Genomic DNA, 25602 nt, shown 5'->3' with positions numbered 1-25602 from the left:
GTACACATACATGCATCTACCATACAATCTCATTGACAAGTGTGTCTCATGTGTATAGTTTGATCAATTCGATGATGCGTTATTTGCCACACACAACTAGGAATTAAAGTGTGGCTAGTTTTAGTCAGACTAAAATCTTGTGCTTGCTTTGTACATGTATCTAGGATGGGAGTGATGTTACATAGAAAATGAACTCTTCTTCTTCGATAAAAAATTGAAGTCAGAATGGCAGTACCATCCTAGATTCCAAGAAAATGTCATAGTACTAGCTTTTACATAGCAGATGACATATTCAGCAGTTAGTCTTGAAATATCTACTCTGGATTTCTATACTTTGTCCAATCTTCATATGTAGAGCATTATCCTCAGAATCCTGATACTAGTTTCTCAACCTTCAGCATTATTTTTTTGCATTTTTTTATAGAAGGAATTTATTTTATAGTTATTCTAGCTAACCCTGCTGCACTCTGTCAAGCTCTCTTCATTCTTTACAGGTTTGATATAGAGTTTGGTATTTCCTAAAATGTTTTTCCCATCTAAGCTCCTCAGGCCCCTTCATCGCCCCCCCCCCCTCTCTCTCTGCTTCTTTTTCTCTTACATCTCTCTCCAACTTCAGATCTGCCATACAATTAAAATGAATTATTTTATCCTGCCTATCCTATCATGTTCTCTGAAAGTCACATCACTATAATGTACATGCGCATGTGTATTACAGACAAAGGAAACATAGAACAAGGATAATTCAATTTGCAACATTTTATGCAAAAAACATAACATACTGTACACATTCCAAAAGAAAGATACAAATGTAAAGACTGAATACAGCAAACTAAAAATGTTATTTTTTAAAGAAAGAACGAAATAACTAGCAACAAATCAAGGCCTAGTTCATGAAGAATTGTGCTGTTATGGTAATTCACTACAATGGGAACTCTGATTGTGACTGTCTGTTTTGCCCCGTTACCATGGCAGTTACCATAAAAGCAAAATTCTTTGCGAACTGCGGAAAGTTAACATAATTGTTTTGTTTTTTTTAAACCGGGTCCTAAACTGCAATTGCGGTAAACCTTAGAAGAGCTTTTATTTCATACATAGGATTCATCAGAACAAAATGCGGAAAATGTCAACATTATTAAACTACAAATTTATTCAACAATACACATGGAACTTTTAAGACACTGTGCTATCACAAAATGATTATTTCATGAGAAAAAATCCAATGCTGATACTGACCTAATTCTAAATTCCTTACATAATTTTGATTCTTGAAAATACATTTGAAAGTAATAGCAAACACATATTGACTTGGATTCAATTACAAGTAAAGATTAGGCCACATGGATCATTTGAATAAATAACAATAGCAACTAAGCAAGTAGAAATGTTCATTAATGTGCATGTACATGTACATATTTTCATATTTTTGTTTCACCGATTTATTGTACATCTATCTACACTGAAGTTACAGGTAGTGTAATAAGATGGTTTCAACCCTGGCTAAACAAAAAATGACCCCGTCCCCATTTCCTACTTCATGAAAATAACATACATTTGTATCAGACTATTTGATGAAAAAAAATCAAGTTAATATTAAGAAATTCTTTGGTTTGAAACTCAGAACCAAAAGCATTGGATAGTCCAAAATAGAAATGTTGGTAAATCCTTTAGAGTTATAAATCAAACAATGTTAAAAGTAAAAGCAGTTTATTGATTTCTGTTAACCCACCAATTTAATCAAAGTACCAGTACAGACATTTCTGAAATAGACCCACCTAACAATCAATAAAGAATCTTGTGATTGTTGTTTACTTTACAGAATTAAAAGGCATAACTATAAATATCTTGAAACATTACATACGTGTTTACATGGACTGAAAATTACAAGACTATTAATTTGGAACAGCAAATCCTCTACTAAAGCTTACATTGGTGGACCATGTAACTGATAGCCACCCATACTACCACCTTTCTCTTCAACCGCTTGCACCAAGTTACCAACATTCCACTTTCTACCTATGATCAGATATCTTGATTCATTCTTACCCCTTGACTTGCTCTTTAATCCAAGCTTTAAAGCTATGCTATGTAACTTTTTTCTGTCATCTTTACTTAGCTCAGAGCTAAAGACCAGTTCATCTTCCCGCTCTGAATGGGCAAAATCTTGCAGGAATCTGAAAACCTTGCGGTCATCCAGGTTGTTTGTCTGTGGGTTTCGCAAGGAGTCTGTGTCACAACCCAGCCCTTTCTTGGATCTCGAGCCAGAACCAGTAGCTTCAACAGGATTTGCCCTCCCATCTTCTCTTTTCCCCAAACCAGCGCCGTCCCCCTTCCAACCCATCATCTTCAAGAGCTTGTGACCAACATTGGTTTCTGGAAGCTTTTCTCCTTTGGATGCAGATGCACCACCCCCTCCTGCTAACTCGTCCCTCTCAATGGATGTACCATCTCCTGTAGATGTCTTCACCAGGACAGGGTTGGTCATCTTCAGAGCCTTGATAGCATTGTGAGCAGCAAGATGCTTAGCATGCCGTACCGCAAAGGCAAGGCCTGTGGCAATATTCTCATGACAGATGAACACTGTACAAACAATTCCCTCAATGCCTCGACTAATCTCACACCTTCTTGACATAAACTCACAAGGTACTTTACACATAGAGCATGAGTTGACAACTTTACAAACAGGATTACTAGTATGATCACCATGCTTGTCTTCATCTTCTCTTGACTCGTACAAGACAAAACCAGGTATCTTGGGAGCTGGGTTGATGAAGGAATTCAGACTATGGTTTGCAAATTGATGTGGCAGAGATTCTAGGATGGATTCTACAGATATGACCTTCCGATCGTCTTTCTCAATATCTTCAACGGTAGAAGAAGTTGAATCCACACTCTGTTCTTGATTGAGATCTTGGGCTATGCTTGTTGTACACATTTGTAATGGCCGTTCATCCATAAAAACCAATTCATACACAATTCCATGCTCATTAGCTTCCTTCCTGCAACTTTTTTGAAGTGCTATAAATTGGTGATATTTCACTAATGTTTCAAACAATGTCAATGCCTTTTCCTTGCCTGCTTTCTTTGAACTATCAACACCAGTCGAACAAAGTACCTCACCTAAAATGAAAAAGGCCCTCCATCCCTTCTCTTTCTGTTTTCCAACAACTTGACAAAATTCATATCTGCTATTATGCTCTGGTTTACAAAGGAAATTTAAGAGCGCTGCTCTAACCTGCTTATCTGTTCTACCTTTTAAATCTATCTCTTTAAGTCTGTTACATATTCTAATCAACTGGTGGAATTGTTGATCACCACTTGGACAGATTGGAATGAGAGGTGTGTCTTTGCTGATGGTGATATCATTTCCGCTGATATCCTTGCCTTTTGCAAGCTTCTGTAATCCTGTCTCAGAAGTGCTACTACCACCTTCATTACCAGATAGTGAAAAAGGATGTTGGCTCGCAGCACTGTTGGGCGAGTGTTTCTCATTTGGATCTTGCATTGGACATGATGATCCTATTAAGAGTGAAGGCCCTTGAGGTCTTACGTTGGACGATGACCTCCTAGATGCGGTTGTAGGTCGATCAGAGATGCCTGCCGCCATGTCCCGCACCCTGTCCATGAGTTCAGGGGAGTATCTTTGAGAAATGAGACAAGACAAACCATTGCATCAGTCCTGTGTCGAGTCGTTAATACCATGATTAATGAAATATCAAGGGAGATCATCAACTATTTTTTAAGTCGACATCGCATGACAAATCCAAATTTTAAGCATTAAGGTGTTCCAAATTTCACATGATTACGTGATTTTGATACAACTTCCTGTACATTCCGGTAATTGGCATTTTTCTTTCAAGTCTGTGACTGATGGAATTTGTCATGTTTATGTCGGTACACTCCTAGCATGCACCGTCCAGGCCTAATGACATCAATGTGAAGCAGTCACTTCAATTCCTGCAGAAAGCTCTCGAACCCTATCCATAAGGTCAGGATTATACCTATGGATTGAAACAAAGGGGAATTTAAAATCATAGTTATTACTGGTTTCTGAATTACATACTATTTCAAATAATGTTGAAACAAAATATTCTTAATAAAAGGCAATTTGTCTTGTAATGCTATCACCTACAGTGAGTGACTGTCCTATAATGTCAACAAGCGAAAGAGCAAAGACACCTCACGTCATTGAATACTAGACAACATCTGATTACTGGTACAATGTAGGTCCTGTTACTTCAAACTTAATGTGCTATACATGCAGATAGTTTTTGTTCCTGATATTGTATTTATCTAATTTATAGTAAATGTAGCCTATAGTTCTAGCTTGAAAATGAGATCTTTCTCAATAAATTTGGACAAGATGCTGTGATGTAGCAACAATTTATCAATGGCACCATGTGGAAAATTGTTAATCCGCCACCCTTTTTGCATACCCAACTTTAGAGTAGACCAAAAGCTTCAGACTCTGTTATATTGGTTGTTCAGCTGAACTCTGTTGGCTCCACTCACCAATTACAGAGACTGAAGTTCTAACTCGATCTGTACAGGGACTCAATGGCCATATGTTTATGTATTGAATTAAGTTTGGATAAACCAGGGAAGTTGGAGTTGCGCGACAGCCGAAGCTTCCGAAGTAAGTAACTGTTTTTTTCTTTTTAGTTTTTTTTTTCCCGTTTTGGTGCACTTCAGGCCAAAATATAATAATTATCTTGATTTTGGTCCAGTTCTGTACTGTATAAGCTGTTATTTTTGCGGATTTCGTGAATTACCGATCGGCCGCGTATTTAACAACACGCAAAACTATTGACATATTTCATAGTTAGTGCCAAAACTGCCAATATCCCCCAACAGCAAAGCTTCGCTATTGAAAATGTCTTGTGTAATAAAACAATTGAGATATGCACCTCTATATGTACAAAAATAAGGTTTAGAAAGTAATCAAAGTACAGTTAGTGATCTCAAAAAGTTAGCTGGAATTTCACTTTCTTATTTTTTCTCAAAGAAAATCAGAGCCTAAACTATTTTCCAAACATATTTCTATCGATATTCACTGCAATATGTATAATGTATTTTCCATAAAATATTTTGATTTTATTGTCATCTGATTGACTATATACACACACACGTATTGGCAGCTATTTGCATACTCATTACTATTCTAAGTCACATGACCAAAGCTTTTGGAGGTGTAAGATTCTGATCACAAAATTCAACATTTTTGCACTGAAACCAACTTTTAAAAAATGAATCTAACAAAACACAACTTCAAAAGATTACTCTTACAGGTCAAACTGTGACATGATAAATTTTCAAAGTCAAAAAGGGGGCCTAAGCTTTCGATCCTAGCAGAATCTTCAGATCTAAAGGTACAAAAAAGTGAAATTTAAGCCACTCTTTTCCACACTTTGTAACTGTTTTTACCAGGACATATTTATGTACAAAACACACATCAGCATGGAACTTTGTAACCCAGAGAGCTCAGGACTTGTCAGCAGTAGTTCCACTCTTCCCGAAATTAGGGAAATTTCAGGAAATTTAGACTTTTTCCAGGATAGAATCGAGAAATTAAAAAATACCAGGAAAATTCAGGGAACTCCGAAAATTACAATTAAACAACAATTAAACGTAGCAACTTTTAATATTCAAGTTATATTTTAAGAATTATTTACCTCCGGACATAGCCCAAAATATTCTGCTTGCGCTCCACGCTCGCATTTCGTAATTCTGTTTATATTTTTAAAGAGGGCGTGAAGAATAAATGTTAAATTCTTTAATTTCAGTCACTTTGATCAAATTAAGGCTCACTGTATTATTGCCCGATTTTTGTTAAAATTGCAGGAAATGTCTATGAATTTCGGGAAATTTGGAATTCATTTTCGGGAAATTTGTTTTGCCTTTTTGGATCTGTGGAAACACTGCTCGTCAGTGTAATACTAGGCAGACATGGGTATCCAAAATGGGGTAGAATGGGGCCGCAATAGCACTAAAAAAAAACGGGGAAAAATAAATCATGAATTTACCTCGATTATATGGATGAGGGCCTATCGTGACACAGAATCCTGACATCGAGGCACCAACTGGACCCTCAAAAAAGGAAAAGTTAGACCCCCATGCCGTGTTCTTCGCGCTGTATCGATCGGCCATTTTGTTTTCAATTTTAAAAGGAGGAGAATGAATGAGACAGAACTTGTCCTTTTTTTAGGGTCCTGTGTCACGATAGACCTTCATCCGTACAATCGAGGTAAGTGCATAATTTAGTTTTTCGCCTTTTATATGGCCTGGGGTGCTATTGCGACTATTGCGACCCCATTCTACCCCATTTTGGAGAGTACCCTCTGCCAAATATTACACGGACGAGTCCTGGGCTCCGGCCCGCTTCGCAGACCAAGCTCCCTGGGTTAGGGACTTTGAGGAGTATAGATCTAACTTGTCTTTGCACATGTTTTGCTTCTTTTGAAATGCTGTGGAAGTGTTTCGTACATTTTCCGATCGCGAATTCAATTTAACAACCCGCGAAAATGTTGGGACCCCTGCAATTCACGAAAAATTTTGTACGTGAAAATAACAGCTTGCAGTTGTACAGTAATAGATCTTTATTTTAATGAAATCAACTAATAAAGTAAAGACAAAATTTGATGAGCTGCGTCGGGGGGATTTTGCATTGTTAACTCCCTAACTTATGGCCTAATCTGTAATCAATCACGAGCCGTCTGTACGAGGAGAAATAAAAATTCTTTAAATGTCATTGTTAAAATAAACAGACGGCTGCCAGCTGTCTAAGACAGTCTAACCCAACTTATGAAAAGCGACCATAGATAGTCTCTAACGTTAGAGCCTCTCGATTAGGCACTTGTGCGCTTTCGCATCATCGACCGACAAAAAGCACTCATCCACGCAATCAGCCCGCCCAACCCAACGCCAGCCACGCGTGCTGGTTAACGTAAATTGTCGAGAGATGCGAAAGCGAGTCGTATTCGTGACGTAAATAAAAAAAAGAAAAGTAAACTTACTTGCAGCCATCAAACTGCATATTAGCCCACACCATAGACAATGAAACTAACTGCATTTCAGGGTAATCATCCCAGTTATTCAACAAGAACTTTTTCCTGGCATCCCAATGGTTTGTGGGCTCATTGATCAGCCGAAATTGCTCGACATACGCAGAAACGTCTTCAGATCCACCCGCCATGTTGTTGCTTCTCAGTGCAGTCGGTCCGCAGTAAAGGCGCAGTATATAGTACAGCCAAGGCGCAAGGCATGCGGGCGCGTCGTCGGATCGGAGTTCGTTAGGATCCCAGATCAGGTGATAAATCACGTGACTTCTCCAGCTAACAAATTGCACACAGCATGCAAGTACAGATACAAGTTCTTCTTCTTCTGAAGTTCTGGAAACAGTACAGTCCACCGTACAGTTCCACTGCACCGATGTAGATGAAGCTGAAGACTAGTCACAAGCTCATTCAGCTCATTTCTTTTCTGAAACTGGCAATAGATAATTGAAAATTTCACAAGCTTGTGAGATGGCGACTTCATCATCGGTGATACAGGGTTCAAAAGGTATTTAGACCCCAAAACAGAACATGTAGAACTGAAGATCGATTTACCATTGGCTTGTTTGTAATTCAATTGTATAATCCAATTCCAAAATCAAATTTCTCTTGAGTCTTGTTCCTATAACTTTAGTTGTCGGAACTGGACAATTGATCATTGATGGATATTCATAAGGTTCAGTCATTAATGTTGATGATGTTGATGTTGAACTTGATAAAGATAATGTTTTTGTCCACAATGCACTTTTCTAATCAGAGAGCTTAAACTTAAGTTAAAGTGGTTTACTTTTTGAGCTAAGCTGTTAAGTGTACTGTTAGGCCTATGATTTTATGAATATAGCTAGACAGCTGGCAGCCGTCTGTTTCGAGGAGTTTTTCAACATTTTTAATTTTTTTTTTCCTCGTACACAGACGGCTCGTTATCGTGCAGCCACCATTATAGGGGGTGAACAATGCAAAATCCCCCCGACGGGGCACATCGATTTTTGTCTTTATTTCATAAAAATATTGAAAAAGAATTGAACCAAAATAGAGATTATTATTCCCTTTTGGCCTGAAATGCACCAAATCGGGGAAAAATAAACTTAAAAGGGGAAAAACAGTGACTTACTTCGGCTGTCGCGCAACTTCACTTCCCCGTTTTATCCGAGCTTAAGTACATAAACATATGGCCATTGAGTCCCCTGTACAGATCGCGCTAGATCTTCGGTCTATGTATTTGGTGAGTGGAGCCAACGTAGTTCAGCGGAACAACCAACATAACAAGACTGAAGCTTTTGGTCAAGAATATAGCATGCTTTTGATATTTCAAGACTCCATCCTGAGTCCTGTACAGTGGTGGCAATGAAATGGTGGTGACAGTTAATGATAATGAATGATGGTGATGATGAGGGAAGAGTTCCTTTTGCGACAGCTACCCAGGCCAAAGAGAGAAAAAAAAATTATTTAGGGTAGGGTGATCAGGTGAGGACCCGGGGGGGGGGGGGGGCACTCGACCAAAAAAGTGGTAGGGGTGTGCCGCGGGCGAGGCAAAAAACGGGGGCCTTGGAGCGGGCTTATTGTAAAAAGGAGGGTCCTCGGAACGGGCTTCGGAACTACAAATGTTTGTGAAAACGGGGGTCCTCGGAACGGATCTCCGTATCTCTGTGAGTGCGTATGCATCCCTATGGAACGGGCAATCGTGCATGGCGCAGCTAGCGCGGCCTCCGCCGGGTGCGCTCGCGCTTAGGCGATGGTCGAAAAGCGCTCTACGGCCGCTTTTCACCAAAATTGTAGCAGATCAATGCGACCGGAACGGCGTAACGAAAAATATGCGAAGCTTTGGAGCGGATTTCTTTCTTCTTTTTTCTCGATAAGAAGGAAATGCTATGCCTTGGAGCGGCTTTCTTTGTTCTTTTTCTCAATAAGACAAAAATGCTATGCCTTGGAACGGAAATTTGAGTGTAAAAATGGGGGTCCCCTCCGCGGCACATACCCACTATGCATTATATACTGAGTGCCCCCCCCCCCGGGGGTGAGGATGGCTGTCGCAAAAGGAACTTTCCGATGATGAATGATGATCATGATAAAATGTTGATGTTGATAGTGACGGTGATGATCAGGTCTTGATGGTCAACGATGATGTATAAATTGGTGTAAATAGGAAAATAATTATACTTCGTCTAGCATTAAGGCCTACCTCATTGGGAACGATGGGAGGATGATTAAATACAGGTCTACTCATGGTGGCTAAGCTTTAGATATTAGCAGCACTTTTTTTTCATCTGTTATTCAAATATATTGTTTGTTTCTGAATTACAGAGCTCCTTCAAGGAAAGGTTGCCATAGTAACAGGAGCCTCCAATGGTATTGGTGTCGGCATTGCTTTGGAGCTAGCCAAAGCTGGAGTATCAGTGTGCCTGGCAGCCAGACGAGAAGAAAAATTACAAAGTGTGAAAAATCAGATTGAAGAAGTTGGAGGGAAATCCATGTATGTGAAAACTGATGTCACAGTAAGACAACAGGTACAGTTTTGTTTAAACTCCTTACCCTAGTGACTGTTTAATGATATTTATTACTAATATCAATCATGTTTAATGAGTTATCTGACTGTGATTTGAACAAGTTCAATTTCAATGCAGGAACTATTTTTGTTTTGCTGATGGTGAATTCAAGTCATTACACAACCCACCAGCTTTCTTTTCAAATGTATATCATTGTTTAATTGTTTCCTATATGAATTAAATCATATTGGTTATCAATATAGGCTGTTTTTATAAAATTTTCAGCCTTGCCATAGAAGATAATGACGCCTGTGATAGAAATATGCTATATATACTGTTATGTCGTTTTTCCCCATCAGGTTAAAGATTTAGTCAAGAAGACAGAAGAAGAATTTGGTGCTGTAGATATCCTGGTCAACAATGCTGGAGTAGGATATATCACATACATGAAGAATCTACACGAAGATGCATGGGATAAAATGGTTGATATTAACTGCAAAGTAAGTGAGTGTATCATAATTCCATGCAGAATGTAGACAATGACCCTGTTCCATAAAAAAAGTTTCATTAATTGTAATTTTTCCATTTAACAATGGTAACATTCAAAATCAAGGATTCCAAGAAAGGGTTTAAATGGGATGATCAACAAAGATAATGTATAATTTTAAAGGGAAGTTCCCCCTGATAATGATTTGGTGTTAGTAAAAGAAAAAAAAATGAGAAAAATATTGGTTTGATGAAAATCCATTAAAGAATAAGAGTTATGAAATTTCAAAATTTAAATTTTTTACATCATCTGCGAACAGCTTCCCAATATCCTGTAAAATAAATTCAGAGAATGGTATTTTGGGAAATTTATTATCACATGACATAGAGGAACTGCTCGTCAGTGATGATCTCTGTTGTTCGTTGACAGATTTTAATCAAACCTTCAAAAATAAATTCTGTGTTTATCAAAAGAAACTTCTCGTAAAGGTGAACTTCCCCTTTACATTCCATTGGTCTTTTACAAATAGTCATAGAAGTCAAGTTCCAACCATGTATTCTTTGCTGTTTTACTTTTGTTATTTATGTTATTTCTGAATAAAATACTTAAATTAGAGCAATTAATCTCTATTTGTCCAACAAAAAGTATAGCCTATGTAACTATTAATGTTCCCCTCACCGACTACAATACCCATATGCATAGGCGGGGGGGGGGGACCTCCCCCCTAAATTTGAGGTTGGGAGATGGTCCCCCCTTTTTTTTTTGCTTGTCAAATTTTTAAACTTTGCCCATCCCAAAATTTCAAGTGGACCCCCCCTAAATGTGTTGGCTTCCGCCGCCAATGCCTATATCGAATGTCCAAAATAAAACTACCACATATATGTAACAATATATTTCATTCCAAAATTGGATGGTCCCCTAATTCTTTCAAAGGTTAACTGACTGAAATAGATTTTATGCAAGATCATCATCACATTCACTGAAACATATATTTTTTTTCATTTTTCATACATGTACCATCCATACCATAAGAGTTTGGGTCATTCATGCAATGGAGTATTTTAATGAACTTAAAAGTGCCTGAAACTTTATATGGGGGGATGGACCAAATGTTTAACCTCATAGGCTCTGATAGTTTATTAGATGGTTGAAGATGGGATGATTATTCATAAGTATGTTTATTAATACTATCTAATTTACTTTATTGCATTTCAGGTTAATTACTCAAAGTTTGACATATTCTGAATAATATCTTTTCATGTAATAGGGAGTATTGAATGGGATAGGAGCAGTTCTTCCAGGAATGATTGAAAGACAGAGTGGACATATTGTTAATATATCATCTAATGCAGGCAGAGTGGTGAGTATAACTCATATTAACTTTGTAACAGTCTGCCTGTATCTTTGTAATTCCCCTTTTAATGGAAATCAGCAACATTTGTTTTATCAATTCAACTTTTACCTAGTATTTGTCATAATCAGTTTTGTCTTGCTAATCGTAATGAATTATTTTTTAACAATATTTCATCATTTTGATAATTGATACGCAATGTATATTTTCTTACTGTTAAGGGCCTTTCTTTGTTTGATTATATCTCCAATGTGATATTTCATTTTCTATTGCTGTTAAGTATTCTCTAAATGTACAATCAAGTTACATGCTTGAGAAAACAAATGAAGATTTGTCATGCAAAGTTAGTGGCATGTTAAGAAAATTAAACACACATTTCATGTAATGTTGCCTTTCTCCCTGTAGTTCACATTTTCCTTTCATTCTGCTGTTTATTCTAGGCCTTTCTGTTAACTAACCATGTTCATCTATAGATTGTTTCATTCTTTACACTAGGCGTTCCCATTACTAGCAGTATACACAGGAAGTAAATTCTTTGTTGAGGGTGTGTCAAGGTCATTACGTATGGAGGTCAAAGATCAGGGCATCAAGGTCACATGCATCCAGGCGGGAGATGTGATATCAGACTTTGGAGGTGTGTTCTTTGATAAAGAGGTTAGTTATATGTATGATAACATGGTGGTGATTGACAAAGATTTCATTCTAACTAGAATACTGTACTTAAATTTCTAGTTGCATGAGGCATATCACCACATTAGCCAGATCATACTGAGGGGTAGTGCATTATTATGTGTTCTTCAGTGTGGCAGTGAGCTGAATAATGACATGAAGTCGCATTGAACTTTTGTGAAACACCCTAATCATCTGAGAAAAGAGCAGATAAGATGTAGTTTTTTTCCCAATCTAATGCGAGGAAAGGGAGCCTGATATTAATTTTAGCTCCATGTCTTGTCTCCTAAAACCAAAAGGTGATTATTTGCTTTATAATATAATCAAATCTTACAACTGCCTTAAAAGAAATATAGAGATTAATGCTAAGTAATCTCAAATTGAGAATGATTGTGTATCTTAACCCTTTGCGTGCGACGGGCTTCCACAGAAGCCCAGCGAGTCGTTCACTTAGCTACGACGGGCTTCTACAGAAGCCGAGATTTTTTTGGTTTAATTCGATGAAGTTTTGCAGCTTTTTCGTAATTGTTATTTACTAAAACCTCTGCCACTACTTCCTTTATAAACCTATTTCGATAACAGAATGAAAAAAATATACAGCTACGTGGGGAAAAATTCTGAAAATAGGAAATCATTTTAACTTTACCCGATTTTTTCGTTGGAGTCAGACGGGGAAGAATAAATTTGGTGACGAGCACGTACGCGTGCGCAAAAGGCCTGATCACGTGATTTGTTCTGATCACGTGATTTGATCCATATCGTACACTAACATCTTTTCTGCAAGATCGTCACGTAATAAGCTACGCGTTTATCCCCCATTTTCGTATTATTATTTTTTTCATCAAGGAGATTTCACTCTAGAATGATATCTCCTCGGTTTCATCGATCGATTGTATTTTCAGATAAACAAAAAAGCTTGTACGAGAGTAACGTATTAGTACTTTGAGCTGATCTCGGTGCACTTTTGAACTTTTTCCCTCCCCATAATATAATCATCTCTCTTCTCATTATTTTTGTCTACTATTCTGTAAAAAAAAGAGAAAAGAAAACAGTTTAGCGCACCATTCATCTTATGCTCTTTTCAAAAGGGAAACGTCCATGTATTTCATGATATCCGCACTACCCGAACAAAAGAATGTCAGGGCGGCCACTCAAACAAATTCCTTCCGAAAAGAGCAGGATACAAATGGTCAACGACCCGAGCAAAAGGGAGATTAGTGTTTATCGAGAGGATGACTTATTGAATGCTTTTCGTACTTAGCAATACAAAAAGCTTTTATGAATACTTTTTTTTTATTTCGACCAACATACCGGAACTAAAAGCAACAAACTTTGTCTCATTTACCAACAACACGTAGGTGCTTATGACATCCGTCAGTGATTCATATTAATTGCATAAAAGCGCCTCCCCTTGGTGATGATGCATATAAGGATGAAAGAAGAATCATTTAGGGAAATTATTTTTAAAAAAATGTTCAGAACGAGAGAGAATGAGAGACAGAGATAAAATGGCTAATAGACAAGTGCACTTTTGCTAAAATTCCATCAATATCCACTTAAACGAATAACAACATGACTTTATTTTTGGGTTATAGATTACTAAAATAATCCCACAACGTTTGTTTGTCGCAACTCGGTCCTCGGACCCTTGTCAAACTGATGACTTTTTATTATTATTATTGTTTGACCTACCCCCCCCCCCCCCTCCAGATAGAAATGTTCTGACTTGCACTCTCTCCGATTTTCTTCTTTTTTTTCGCAATTTTTTTTTTTTTTTACCGGCAAATAGCGTGGTAGAAAAGATTCATTTAGAATAAAAATCCGACCCACCCGTTTCTGTTCCCGTTACTGCAAACAAACATTTGGGTCGCTTACCCTGGTTAGCATCAAAACCAAAATATCTGATTTCTTACATAAAAAACGGGCCGCTGAGCGTTTTTGATAATGGAGGGGTTGAGCTGATAGTTGGAGGGAGTGGATCGGCCAGAAGAAAAATTACAAATTTATATAGACTTCGGATTTTTTGTACATGTTTGCTGAAGGGGTGAGGACTGAAACTTCCTACCAACTCCGCCGCCTCTGTACTATTAGATTGAACGATTAAAACGATAGAGGCAAAAATGAATTCTAACTATTATGATTTGTTTTAATGATTTATTTATTACCATGATTACTACATGTGTTTTTGGTTGTGAAATTAAGGATACAAATCAACACTAGAACAAAACGAAAGAACAAATAAAAAAACACTTTTAATTGCGGATGTCATATTATAATATAACAATAATAATAAAATAATTTCTCTTACTTTTAGTAGTTGCTAGCATGACTCTTTTTGAGAGAAAAGTGAGATAAAAAAGAAACGTAGAAAGTGACAAGGAGAGAGTCGGGAGGTGTGATTTCAGATTATCTTACTATTTTAGTGAAAGATTGAGGCCTTTGTCTTGCCATAACCCTAAGCCCCAAGTTCACAAAAAAATAGTTTAATCGTGCATTATTATACGATGATCATTATCATCATATTTTCTTTTGCGATAGATATCTACCCATTATTATTGAAAATGGAAGATGATATAAAATTTATTGTGAAATGACAGTTACAACAGTACTTTTAAAAAGTTTTTCGGGACTTTATTTGAGAATCTGGGAGAACCCCCCCCCTAAATTTTCGACATGATGGCCACGATGCAATAGGATAAGAGGCTCACAAATGCAACAATCTCCGATCAATACAAGTTGGCAAAATCGAGGCATACTCTCGGAACGATTTCCGATGAAGAGAGAGAGAGGGGGGGGGGGGAGTTAGATGTAATGTAAAATGACAGGTACTGAGAAGAAAAACATCAGAGAGAATGGATAGAGGGGATGGGACGGGTATATACCTCGTAATCCAAATCGGGGAGAAGGAAGACGATACAGATATTATTTAAATGAGAAGAACTAAGAGGAAAAAAGGTGTAGAAGGGAGGGGATATAAAAATACTATAGATATAGGAAAGAGAATGAAAGCGGTAGATAATACATTCAGTTACAGGTTAGAAACCAGGGAAAGGAAAAAAAAAAAAAAAATCCCCTGGTACCATTTTTAAATACATGTAGCTTACACTTTATATTGACAAATGCGCAATTAAAAAAATACCATCCGCCAGTCACATAGAATGATTTCAGTAGCTTTCCAGTGTTATTGAAAATTTGTAAACAAATTTTTCTATAAAACGGGCCCCTGGTGCACTTTGAACCCTCCCCCGCGTTCTTTCATTCTCTCATCGTATTGCTATTATTTTATATGTTTATTCAAAGGAAATAAAAAGAAAATAAAGCAATTTAGAACACCGTTTATCCTCTGCCCTTCCAAAAAGGATGACCTACTGCTTTTCGTATTTAGCAGTAGAAAAAAGCTTTTAGGAATACTGCTTTCTATATTACGATAGTAACATTTAAACAATGTAAATGTCTACTCATTTATTGACAAAACATGCAGGCGCTTAAGAAATTGCAAGAACGTTTTCTTCTTGAGCATGACAGCACTTTATCAAAACAAAAATACTTCGCGTTTTTGTATACGTTTCCTGAAGGGGGGGGGGTGGACTGTCGTCTCCTACCGACTCCAACACATCTGTACTGTTTTAATTGAACGATTAAAAAGATAGAGACAAAACGGGATACACATCTTTCATGATTTATTTATTAATTTTGTTTTCGGTTGTGAAAAATCACAGAACGGTTAAAAAATGAATAAAATGGAGGAATAGAATAAAACACTTTTAATTTAGATGTTACAATTTCATTAGATGAAAATAATTTACTCTCTCTCATTGTGACGAACAGTCGTCGGTAGCATGGTTATTTTGAAGGGAAAAAGAAGATAAAGAAAAATGAAACGTAGAACGAGAGGAGGAGAGCGTTGGGGGTATGATTTCAGATCCACTATATAATTTGAGTCTTATTTACACCCTTCACTCTTTGAAATTGCAACGGAAAACATATCGAATACGGGTATGTAATCTTCAGGAACAATTTTTTTTTTATTACAAACCATAATTTATGAAAAGAAGATACCAAAGACGATTTTAGTGAAACGTTGAGGTCACCGTCTTGAAGCCCCACAAAATCACAAAATAGTTTCGGATTTTCGTTGCGCGGTGTTAAATCATCATCATCGCACTTGCGAGGGAAAATTCGCGCTTTCTTATTCTTTCTGGAAAATAAAGGTATTTGGTATGCTGTGATTTCACCCAAAACGGATTATCGTTGTAATTATACACTTTGCAAATGATCTCTCTACAGGAGGTAAAGAGACCATTCATGAGTAGCGGGACAATAGGCAATGAAAAAAAGCACTAGAGCAGACAACAAAGCGGTATTGATCGAACCCGACCTGTCCGCGCGTGCTGATTGCCCTTACGCATTTTTGTACACAGTGCCTATTGACTTGGGGAAAAGCGAAGATTTTACAAAATAACACGACTTTTTCCTCATAAATTTCTTAACTATTCTGTTGATTTGAGAAGCGAAATCTGTATTTCTAGAAAGAAAAATGTCTGATCTTTCATCTTTACATTTACTAAAAATCCTGAAAATACATCAGTTTGGCGCAATTAGCAATTGATTGGGAAAACACCGCCACAGATCCAAATACCAGCAATGTACCAAAACGGCTCCGCCGCAGGGAGAGGTATCGGGATTCGCGGGTCCGCACGCAAAGGGTTAAAGTTTGATATGGAATTAATCCCAGTTCTTTGTCAGATACATGTAGTTCATGAAATATAGGGCTATAGAAACAATTAAGCCTGATTAGTTTTCATGTTCACTCTGTTTCTGGCTTTTAATCTGAGATGTACTTTTATTATTTTCTTATCTGTATTTTAGAATCTAATTTTCTGTTGTAGGTTTTGCTGGCAAATCATGTAACTTATGTCTTGCTAGTGGTTAATATCGAGTAGGCTAAATGAAATAACAAGATATCCTTTTTCACCTTTTATTTTTTTTAATGAAAAGTTTTGACTTCAATCTTATTAGGTCATTATGTGTATTGCACTTATTCAAAGAAAGTATTTTGGGAAATGGATGGGGGGGGGGGGACACTGTTATTACAAGGTGGATATCATGTTTGTACATGGATTTTCAAAATTGACCCTAAAAAAGTATCGTCTGTACATCTCAGTCCCAATCTCAGGATACCGTAAACAAGTGTTTTTCATGTTTTCTCCACCGTAATTTATGCCCCAAATATTCATGATAGGGTGATATATATATATATATATATATATATATTTCTCTACATCTGTGTTTAAGGCAAATTTCTTTGTCTTCTTTCAATGTTCATAATGCGCCTTAATGCCCTCTACCTTCGTCTTTACGTCTATATGTGTATTATGACGGAATAAACCCATTCATAGACTTCGCCCTTACGTAGGATGTAGGCATATATATATATATATATCTATATAAATATATAATATAACCGTTACACCCTTTTTTCTGATTATGACAATTTGATACCTTTTACAAATGTGTTGTCCACCTTATAATAACAGTGGCCGTCTCCCCCAGTGAAATAGAAAATGTGAGCACTTTATTGGCAGAATCTTAACTTCTTTTCTTCTTCCTGTCTTGATTTTAGGCACTGGAGGCATATGGTGTTTTAGATGAGAAGAAATGCATGAAGCCAGAAGATATAGGTAGAGCCATAGTCTATGCAGTCAGTCAACCACAATGTGTAGGTGTAAATGAAATCTTGATAGAACCAACTCAGTTACCTTATGTATAGGTTATTCTATATTACATTTTGAAGTCCACTTCACTGCCAAACTTGATCAAAGCTAAAATTTTATAGTGAATGAAGTTGGTAAGAAATAGAAGCCTCGACCTAAGTAATATATGACAGACAATGGAATTACACTTATGTATCATGCCTTAACTCTTTAAAATGTAATGGAGCAGGTTTAATATCTAATTGTACATGATATTCCACAGGCTTAATGTTATTGGGGATATGCCCCTACATGTATTCCACTCGGGTGATTGCTTTGTGAGTGCAAACATACCAACCCAATGGTCCAATCAGTATGGTTGAGTATAGTATGACTAACTTTGTTATAGAAAATCCCTGGTGTGGTGTGTGATCCACAATGTCCATCCAAAAGTCTCTACCTCTACTATTATTGTAAAACATTAAAATCATGGGGATCTTGTAGGGGAGTACTCCCTATACTTTTATCAGTATTTTGATAATTTCCTCTTTGTTAAGGGGAAGTGTTGTAGTCAAGCCCAGCACTGTTTGAACATTAGAAGAACTTCCTTTAGTTTCAGCTGTAACCATGAATATTATTAGCTCAGTACATGATTTTGAAATTATTGATTTTATCCAATTCTCTTCGAAAGTTAACAATTGTTAATTTTTTGCAAAATACAGTTTGGTATAAGCTCTATAGGGTGAATGGGAAAGTAATCATTCAATATTGTTACGAGACATGTATGTGCAATAAATTTTTATGAATTATGAACATTTGGGAACTGAAATCGCATTTCAATCCTAATGTTCATAATGATAATATGCTGCATGTGTGTTGCACATACCGGTACCCCCATTAACATGTAACGTCTGTATGCACTTCCAAAGTAGTTGAGCTAGCCTTTACATGCATTTCAAAGAATTGCCTGCCTAATGGATGAAGAAGGATGGCAGAACCAGGCTTGAAATTTTATCAGGTAATTAATAAGCATTTTAGGAGTCCTATAAAATGCAGTAGAACATATACGCTATGGAATAGTTTCTGCGCTCTATAAGTTTATATATTATTGTTATTATTAATATAATCAAACACTAGACTGAAGTGGAAAATTTTTGATATATTTAAACATGTACTAATTGTACGATATATTATTATTCCATTGGCATTCCATTCTCACATTTTCATTTTAGCTTAACCCTAATTCTCCTGGGAGGGGCCATAATGGCCCCCCCCTCGACAATTTTCGCGATATATCTGCTGCGCAAATTTTTTTGACCTCGCCGCTCACTGACTTTTTACTTACAAGTCTCGCACAAATTTTGAGACCAAATTTGTGACGCCCGGGTACGCGGTTACGACATTACGCAACATTATGTAAGTGCATGTCAGACCCCAAATTGCTCATAAACGTGATTTCATGTACAAATCCAATGCAGATTGTGTATTAGCCAAAATTCATAAATGTATCATTATTTCTACTTTTACTGATTAAACTTAATTAATTTTGCCTTGTTTATGATCAGAATTAAGTCTGGAACGATTTCCATCGAAAAAACAATAAAAAAGCAAAAAGTAAAAAAACAAAGAAATACATAAGAAATTAAAAAAACAATAAAATACATAAGAAATCGGTCTTGGTACAAGAACTTTTTTCATTCACAATTGTTAGGAATGCTGTAAAGAATATTTTCACCAAAAAATAGCATTCTAGGAGCTTTATTTAGTGAATCAGAGCAAAGCCAAAAAGTATGATTTCATGAATAAATTAGCATAATTAATTCATATAAAATAAAAATATATGAATTCAGTGAAATTTACCAATGCAACTGAGTAGATTACGTCATTCTCTACCATCATGCAAATTTTTGTTGTGATCGCGCAATCCGCGGCTGAGATAATGGCCCCCCCCCCCCCCCCCCCCCCCGGAATGACAAGAATAAAAATACCTGGGAGATTTAGGGTTAAAGCTTCAATATGGTACAAAAGAGTGATTAATAAGATCACAGTTTCGGTATTCAGTGCAAAGTGCATTTCTAATACATGTAAACTTGCATAATTTTACCTTTTTTATTTTGTCAAATTGTCAAAGTCAAAGCGATATTTTTAGACCAGACTATGCAAAATTTGGGTTCTACCATTTCTTAGTCAAAGTTCTCGAGTCAAACTGATCTTTGGTCATTATATTTATCATGGAGGTTCTTTCTACCTCCATGCATTTATGTATTACCTGTACTGTAGTATACCTTTTTATTGTATGATTAGCCTTTTTAGCAGGGTTTCTTCATTGGTATTATATCATTTCAACTTATGCATATTATCATAGTTATTCATGCTGCAAATACTTGTTTTCAAATCCTGTGTTGTAACATTTTGTTTGGAACATGGACAGATTTTATAGTCTTTGGTAAGTAGTACTGTAGTATACCTTTTTATTGTATGATTAGCCTTTTTAGCAGGGTTTCTTCATTGGTATTATATCATTTCAACTTATGCATATTATCATAGTTATTCATGCTGCAAATACTTGTTTTCAAATCCTGTGTTGTAACATTTTGTTTGGAACATGGACAGATTTTATAGTCTTTGGTAAGTAATGATACTTTTTTTTTCTTTCTATTTTTAATAGCAAAATATACAATGTGAAGAACAGGGTTCAAGGCTCATTTAATGTATAAAAACAGACAAGGTATTGCATTATGAAAATAAACACAAATACATTATAAAAGAGACAAGGTATTATTATTATTTGTTATCTTTTCATTCAGAGGTATCTCAAATATTTCCTAGCATAGCAGGGTAGTTCTTGATCCCATTCATCATTTTGCATTGCAGTATTTCAGCCCTCATTACGTAGGGAAGCTTAGTTGGTTGATCAATGTTATTATCATAATCAGCAATATTATGTGAACTATTACTTTCAACATTTCAATTTATAGAAATATATACAGAGCAAGACAAAAAGGTAACAGTCCAAGACAGATTTGGAACATAGAGTATATTGACCATGTATGTCCAGACTGCCGGGGGGGGGGGGGGGTCAGTTGCAATACTTGATTAGATTTGCATGATCTTTTTATGAATGTACATACATTTTCGTTTTAATAAGTCAACATCAAATGTGCCTTTATTTTTTATTTTATTCCTCATAAAATTATTGTGATTTGTGATGTGATTGTCTTCCTCAAATGTATTGTCTTTATTAGTTTCAAATATCTAATAAAGTTATATTGGATTGTAGAATGTGGGCCATGTTTGCATGATTTTTTCTAAAGATGGTGTTGATAAATAGCCTTTATAATAAAATGAAGATTCAGAAAATGAATATAGAGAAGATATTAAAGGAAAAAAATAGTCATAAAATGAGAAGATGGAGGAGGAGGAGAAAGGGGGAGAGAGAGAGGGAAAGAAAGAAAGGAAGAAAGAAAGATTTGCAGAACGAAAGGAGCGGAATGGAATAATCATTCATGGAGTAGGCCTCTTTTGTATATTTCTATCTTCATAAACTTGAGTCAGTCTTATTATTTTTCAGATGGCCTAATTTCTTCGATCCATAGTATTTGCTCTCAAATCTCCCTTTATAATATTACATTACCCTTACTGTTTGGCAGATTAGATTCTACATGTTTTCTTATTATTATCATAATCATCACCATAATAATACCATTACTAATTATTGTGCAATGAAGAGTAGAACGCCATCGACAGTTTTGCCAAGTGTCAAAGACAGACACATTCCAATGAAATTTTGAAGTCTACAAAATACTAGAAATGGAATATATATGTATTACAGAATGCATTTATTAATAATCACCTCCAAAACATGGGTTTGAAAAAGAAATGCTCGAAGTGTAGTCGAACACCCTAAGGTATTTCATGACAATCATTACAAGACGTAAGATAAGATGATCTCAGAAATCTTTGTCGGTTTTATATTCATACGATGAATTCTATTTTCATTTTCAAGTATTTTGATATGGGGCAAGAGCCATATCCTGAAAACATGATTGATGCCCAAGATATGTAAAATTCATGACGCGTGAACTCTTAACGTTATTCAATTACGTGGTTTGCTGAAATGGAAAACTTTCATTTTTTTGCCAATTGACCAACATGAGAGATGAAAGGGAGGGGATGTAGTTGACTTTGTAAACTAACGGAGGAAGTCTGGTATGTTATTTCCAATATGGTTGCAGCAGTCATAAAAAAGTGGTACAAATCAGGATGAAAATTTTCATATAATTTTCATATGATTTGAATATAAAATGAAAAGGTAATTAAAAAGAAAAATAGATTACCACGTTAGAATACACCACGTATCACAATCTTTGATTCGGTTGGGGAAAATTAATTATTCGTTAGTGACGACTTTCTGATACGCCTAGAATGTGAAATAATTTTTTTTTTCATAAGAAGAATATACATATAGATCATTAAACTAATCCCGCTAATGGAAACATAATGTAAGATTATGAACTAAGCTAGATACTCTGTCAGCTTAAAGCTGTCAACATTTTTTCAATTATACGAAAACAGATTAACGTCAAAAGAAAGTAAGAGTTCCTAAGGCCGGACTGAATTATTTGTTTTATTCAATCTCGAAGAGATCAAAGCACCGAAACTTTAAATTCTGTGGTTCGAATCTTTTGTAATAAGACATGTATACTATACTTTAATTAGTATGATATATTCACAATCATCCTTTTTCATTCATTTCGGTTTGTTTATTGAAACACTCAGTAATTATTAGAACTCTCTCTTAGTCTTTCTTCATTATATTGGATGTAATACACTGAGAAACAAATTACTGACGAAATCTGGATGGGCAATGTTTCGGGAAATTATGTTTCGAAATGGCAACCGAAAAAAAATATTTAAGAGAACGGTAAAAGGCCCTATAGCAGTAGGCCAATTGAAATGATGCGTCGATGAATCACGTGTTAGAGCATTCTGGGAAAAAACAGATTCCTATGTTTTGTGGTAATGCAATTAATCATGTAAATTTATTCTGAGTTTCTTTTTATTATTTGCACGTATCACATCGAGATCATATCGACTTCAAATATCATTTAGGCGAATTAAAAGTAGTCTCATATGCGCCTGCATAGGACATTATCAATACAAAAAAAAAGAAAACAAAGGGTTATAGAGCCACATAGACATACATTGTGGAAAGAACAAAGTTTGAGGAAGAACTGAACGGAGAGAGAATAAAAGAGGGGTGGATTCAAAGAGTGAAAAATACCAAGATTTAATTCGTAGAAAAACAGATCGGATATTGATTTTGAAATAGCGTTTAATATCATTCCAAATGTAATAGGCCGGTTGTTTATTTTTGTTTCACTCTTGTCATATAAATTGCGATATTACACTTTAACACCAGTTTTCACTCAGCTCCATTGTATAATAGATGTCTGTTTTCTCTGTAACGTTTTATATTATATATTAACCCTGACTAAAGAAACATTCAAGTTTTAATTACATAGATGGTAAAAAATAGATTCGAGTGTGTTCAATGTACATTATTATATTCCATTCGTGAGGAAATGAAGTCTTTTACTAGTTCAGAGGAGGCGCGATAGCTCAGTCGGTAGAGCGGGGGTTTCGGATTCCGATGACCCGGGTTCGATTCCCAAGTGGTGCGCTAGTGCCCTTTGGTAAGGCATTTATAAGGCATAATAATAATAGCAGGGCCCGCTGGGAGAACAGTTTTCGGAACTGAAGTGGATACCCTGGGTAAATATACCTATATTATTATTATTATTATTATCCTCATTACCAGGTCCCTCGGAGAGGACCTTAAGCCGTTGGTCCCTGGTTGCTTGCTCACAGGCATTCGTGCTTTTTAGCAGTCAGGTAAAAAACCTCGGTATAAGTACTTGGCTGTAGAACTAAAGCTCACGCGTCTACCGCCATCTACGGTAGATGTGAACAGACTTATGTTTTGTTGCTTTTTTTATCTCTCTACCATTCAACAAAGTCCTTTTTTATACCTATTTGTGATAGTTCTCGTAAGCCAGAAGATTTTTAAAAACCTACGAAATAAATTATATTTGAAATAGGTCAAATTCGCCGGGGGTGTTTTGAGGGTGTCATGTTAAAAGATGTCATTTTGGTATTTGACATATTTTTTACATAAGAAGTTCAGGCATCCAAAGGTGGTAAAAATGATCGAAATTTAATGAAAATTAAACAGTCGATAGAAGTTACAATTTAATGGCAACGATATCGTGGTCAGCAGTTACTTTTATACTACATGACCCTGATTTGAAAGGATAAGTCAATGTCTTCTTTTCTTCATTATTGCACTTTTATGACTTGGAGAAGCAGACGAAAAAAAAAGAATGGGAGGAGGTAAGGGGAGATCAAGATAGGGATAGTTGATACTGGAACCGGAGGGAATTTTGAGGAGAATTGTTTCTAGTCTCGATATTTTGGTTTTGGCTGCATACGGAATAAAAAAATTAATGTGAAGTTGAGCTAATGTAATAGAAAGTGAAAAGGGGTAGGCATTGCAGAGGCGAGCAGTAGCCTATACTGGAGATAAAAAGGTTGAATGAACGGTCATACGTGTTGAAAGAAAAGGCACATTCGTCGATTGAAATTGATCACCCATGCTTGGCAGGCTTGATTTCAACCTTTTCTTAATCCTTTGAACTGTTGAAGATCGATTAGTGAGGCCATTGAATGGGTCAATCTTTCCCCCAAGTCTCTCTCTTGAATCATCTTTGTTGAATGGAAGAGAGAAGGTTTGGGTCGAAAGAGTTAATTTAAATCCATCTGTAAAGTAAAGTGGCATCACTGTTCAGGGAGAAAGCATTTGAGTAAAGTGGGCAGGGATTTCGTTTGCGATGTAGGGACGGAGCAGCCGATATTAAGAATGATTTTAATTCATCTTCATTCATGTCAGGTGAGCTGTATAAAGCTCTTCCGGACATACCCCGGAGGGGCTTCATTTCAATATCTCTACGAACCATTGGCATGCATCTTATTTGTGCTGGATGATTAAATCCTCCTACACTTTGAAATCAGATGCGATAAACGAGTACATTGTCGACGGTGTTGCGATTGGAGTTTAATCACATCGATCACTATGTTATAAGAGGTAGCCATAGGAGGGAGTGAATGTACTTTACGCGTGGGGTACGACTACACTTTCTGCTTGACGAACTGACTGGAGTAATGCATTTTGAAGACGGGTAATCGCTTCTGATTAAGTGGGTGTGGTATATAAGAGACATAGTTCAAAATGGAACCCAGGAGAGCTATTCTACATTTCTCAGGAGAGACCATAACAAGCAGGATCAATAAAGAGAGAGAGGGGGAAGGGGGGGGGGGCAAAAACAAGAGTATGAAAGTCTGGCGTTCAGAGAGAGGTATAAGAAGAAACACCATGAAGAAGAAAAAGAGGAAGACGAATAAGGAGAAGAAATAAGAAAAAAGGAAATGAAGGAAGAAAGAAAGAAAAGAAGAAATAAAGGAACAAAGAAAGAAAGATAGAGAGAGAGAGAAAAAAAATAGAAAGAAAAGGAATAAAAACGGGAATTGAGAAGAATTAATTCATTCCTTTTGATGTTTGATTGCGCGTATTATCATCAACAACACGAAAATATGATGACAGCTGACGTGTTTTATGAGAGTATTGGACAATACCTGTACATCTATAATTTGAGATACTGACGTGGTCATTTTACAATGATTCTCCATTACTCAAACTGACAAGGGTCTCTAAATACTTCTTTGGAACACAGGTAATAACAATCCTATGAAAATGCTGTTAAGTAGCCAAAGCAGAAAAAAACGCCACGAGCAGGTGAGCTGTAAAAGAAAA

At 36.3% G+C, this 25602-nt stretch overlaps 2 protein-coding genes across 2 annotated transcripts; one reads left to right on the top strand and one right to left on the bottom strand.

The window, feature by feature from the left end:
* Positions 1-741: 741 nt before the first annotated feature.
* Positions 742-7560, bottom strand: LOC129260798 (uncharacterized). The gene is made up of 2 exons (XM_054898769.2): positions 7011-7560; positions 742-3638 (listed from the first exon to the last, which is right to left on the bottom strand). Exons 1-2 carry the CDS (start codon positions 7187-7189, stop codon positions 1922-1924), a joined length of 1896 nt encoding a protein of 631 aa, XP_054754744.2. The 5' UTR covers positions 7190-7560; the 3' UTR covers positions 742-1921.
* On the top strand, positions 6948-21014 carry LOC129260800 (uncharacterized). The gene is made up of 6 exons (XM_054898770.2): positions 6948-7557; positions 9351-9553; positions 9892-10032; positions 11287-11379; positions 11866-12024; positions 17663-21014. Exons 1-6 carry the CDS (start codon positions 7521-7523, stop codon positions 17807-17809), a joined length of 780 nt encoding a protein of 259 aa, XP_054754745.2. The 5' UTR covers positions 6948-7520; the 3' UTR covers positions 17810-21014.
* Positions 21015-25602: the final 4588 nt, after the last annotated feature.

The sequence above is a fragment of the Lytechinus pictus genome, unplaced genomic scaffold, assembly GCF_037042905.1.
Source record: "Lytechinus pictus isolate F3 Inbred unplaced genomic scaffold, Lp3.0 scaffold_19, whole genome shotgun sequence".
NCBI lineage: Eukaryota > Metazoa > Echinodermata > Echinoidea > Temnopleuroida > Toxopneustidae > Lytechinus > Lytechinus pictus.
Note: the sequence above shows the minus strand (reverse complement) of the source record. Positions and strands in the feature narration are given on the sequence as shown.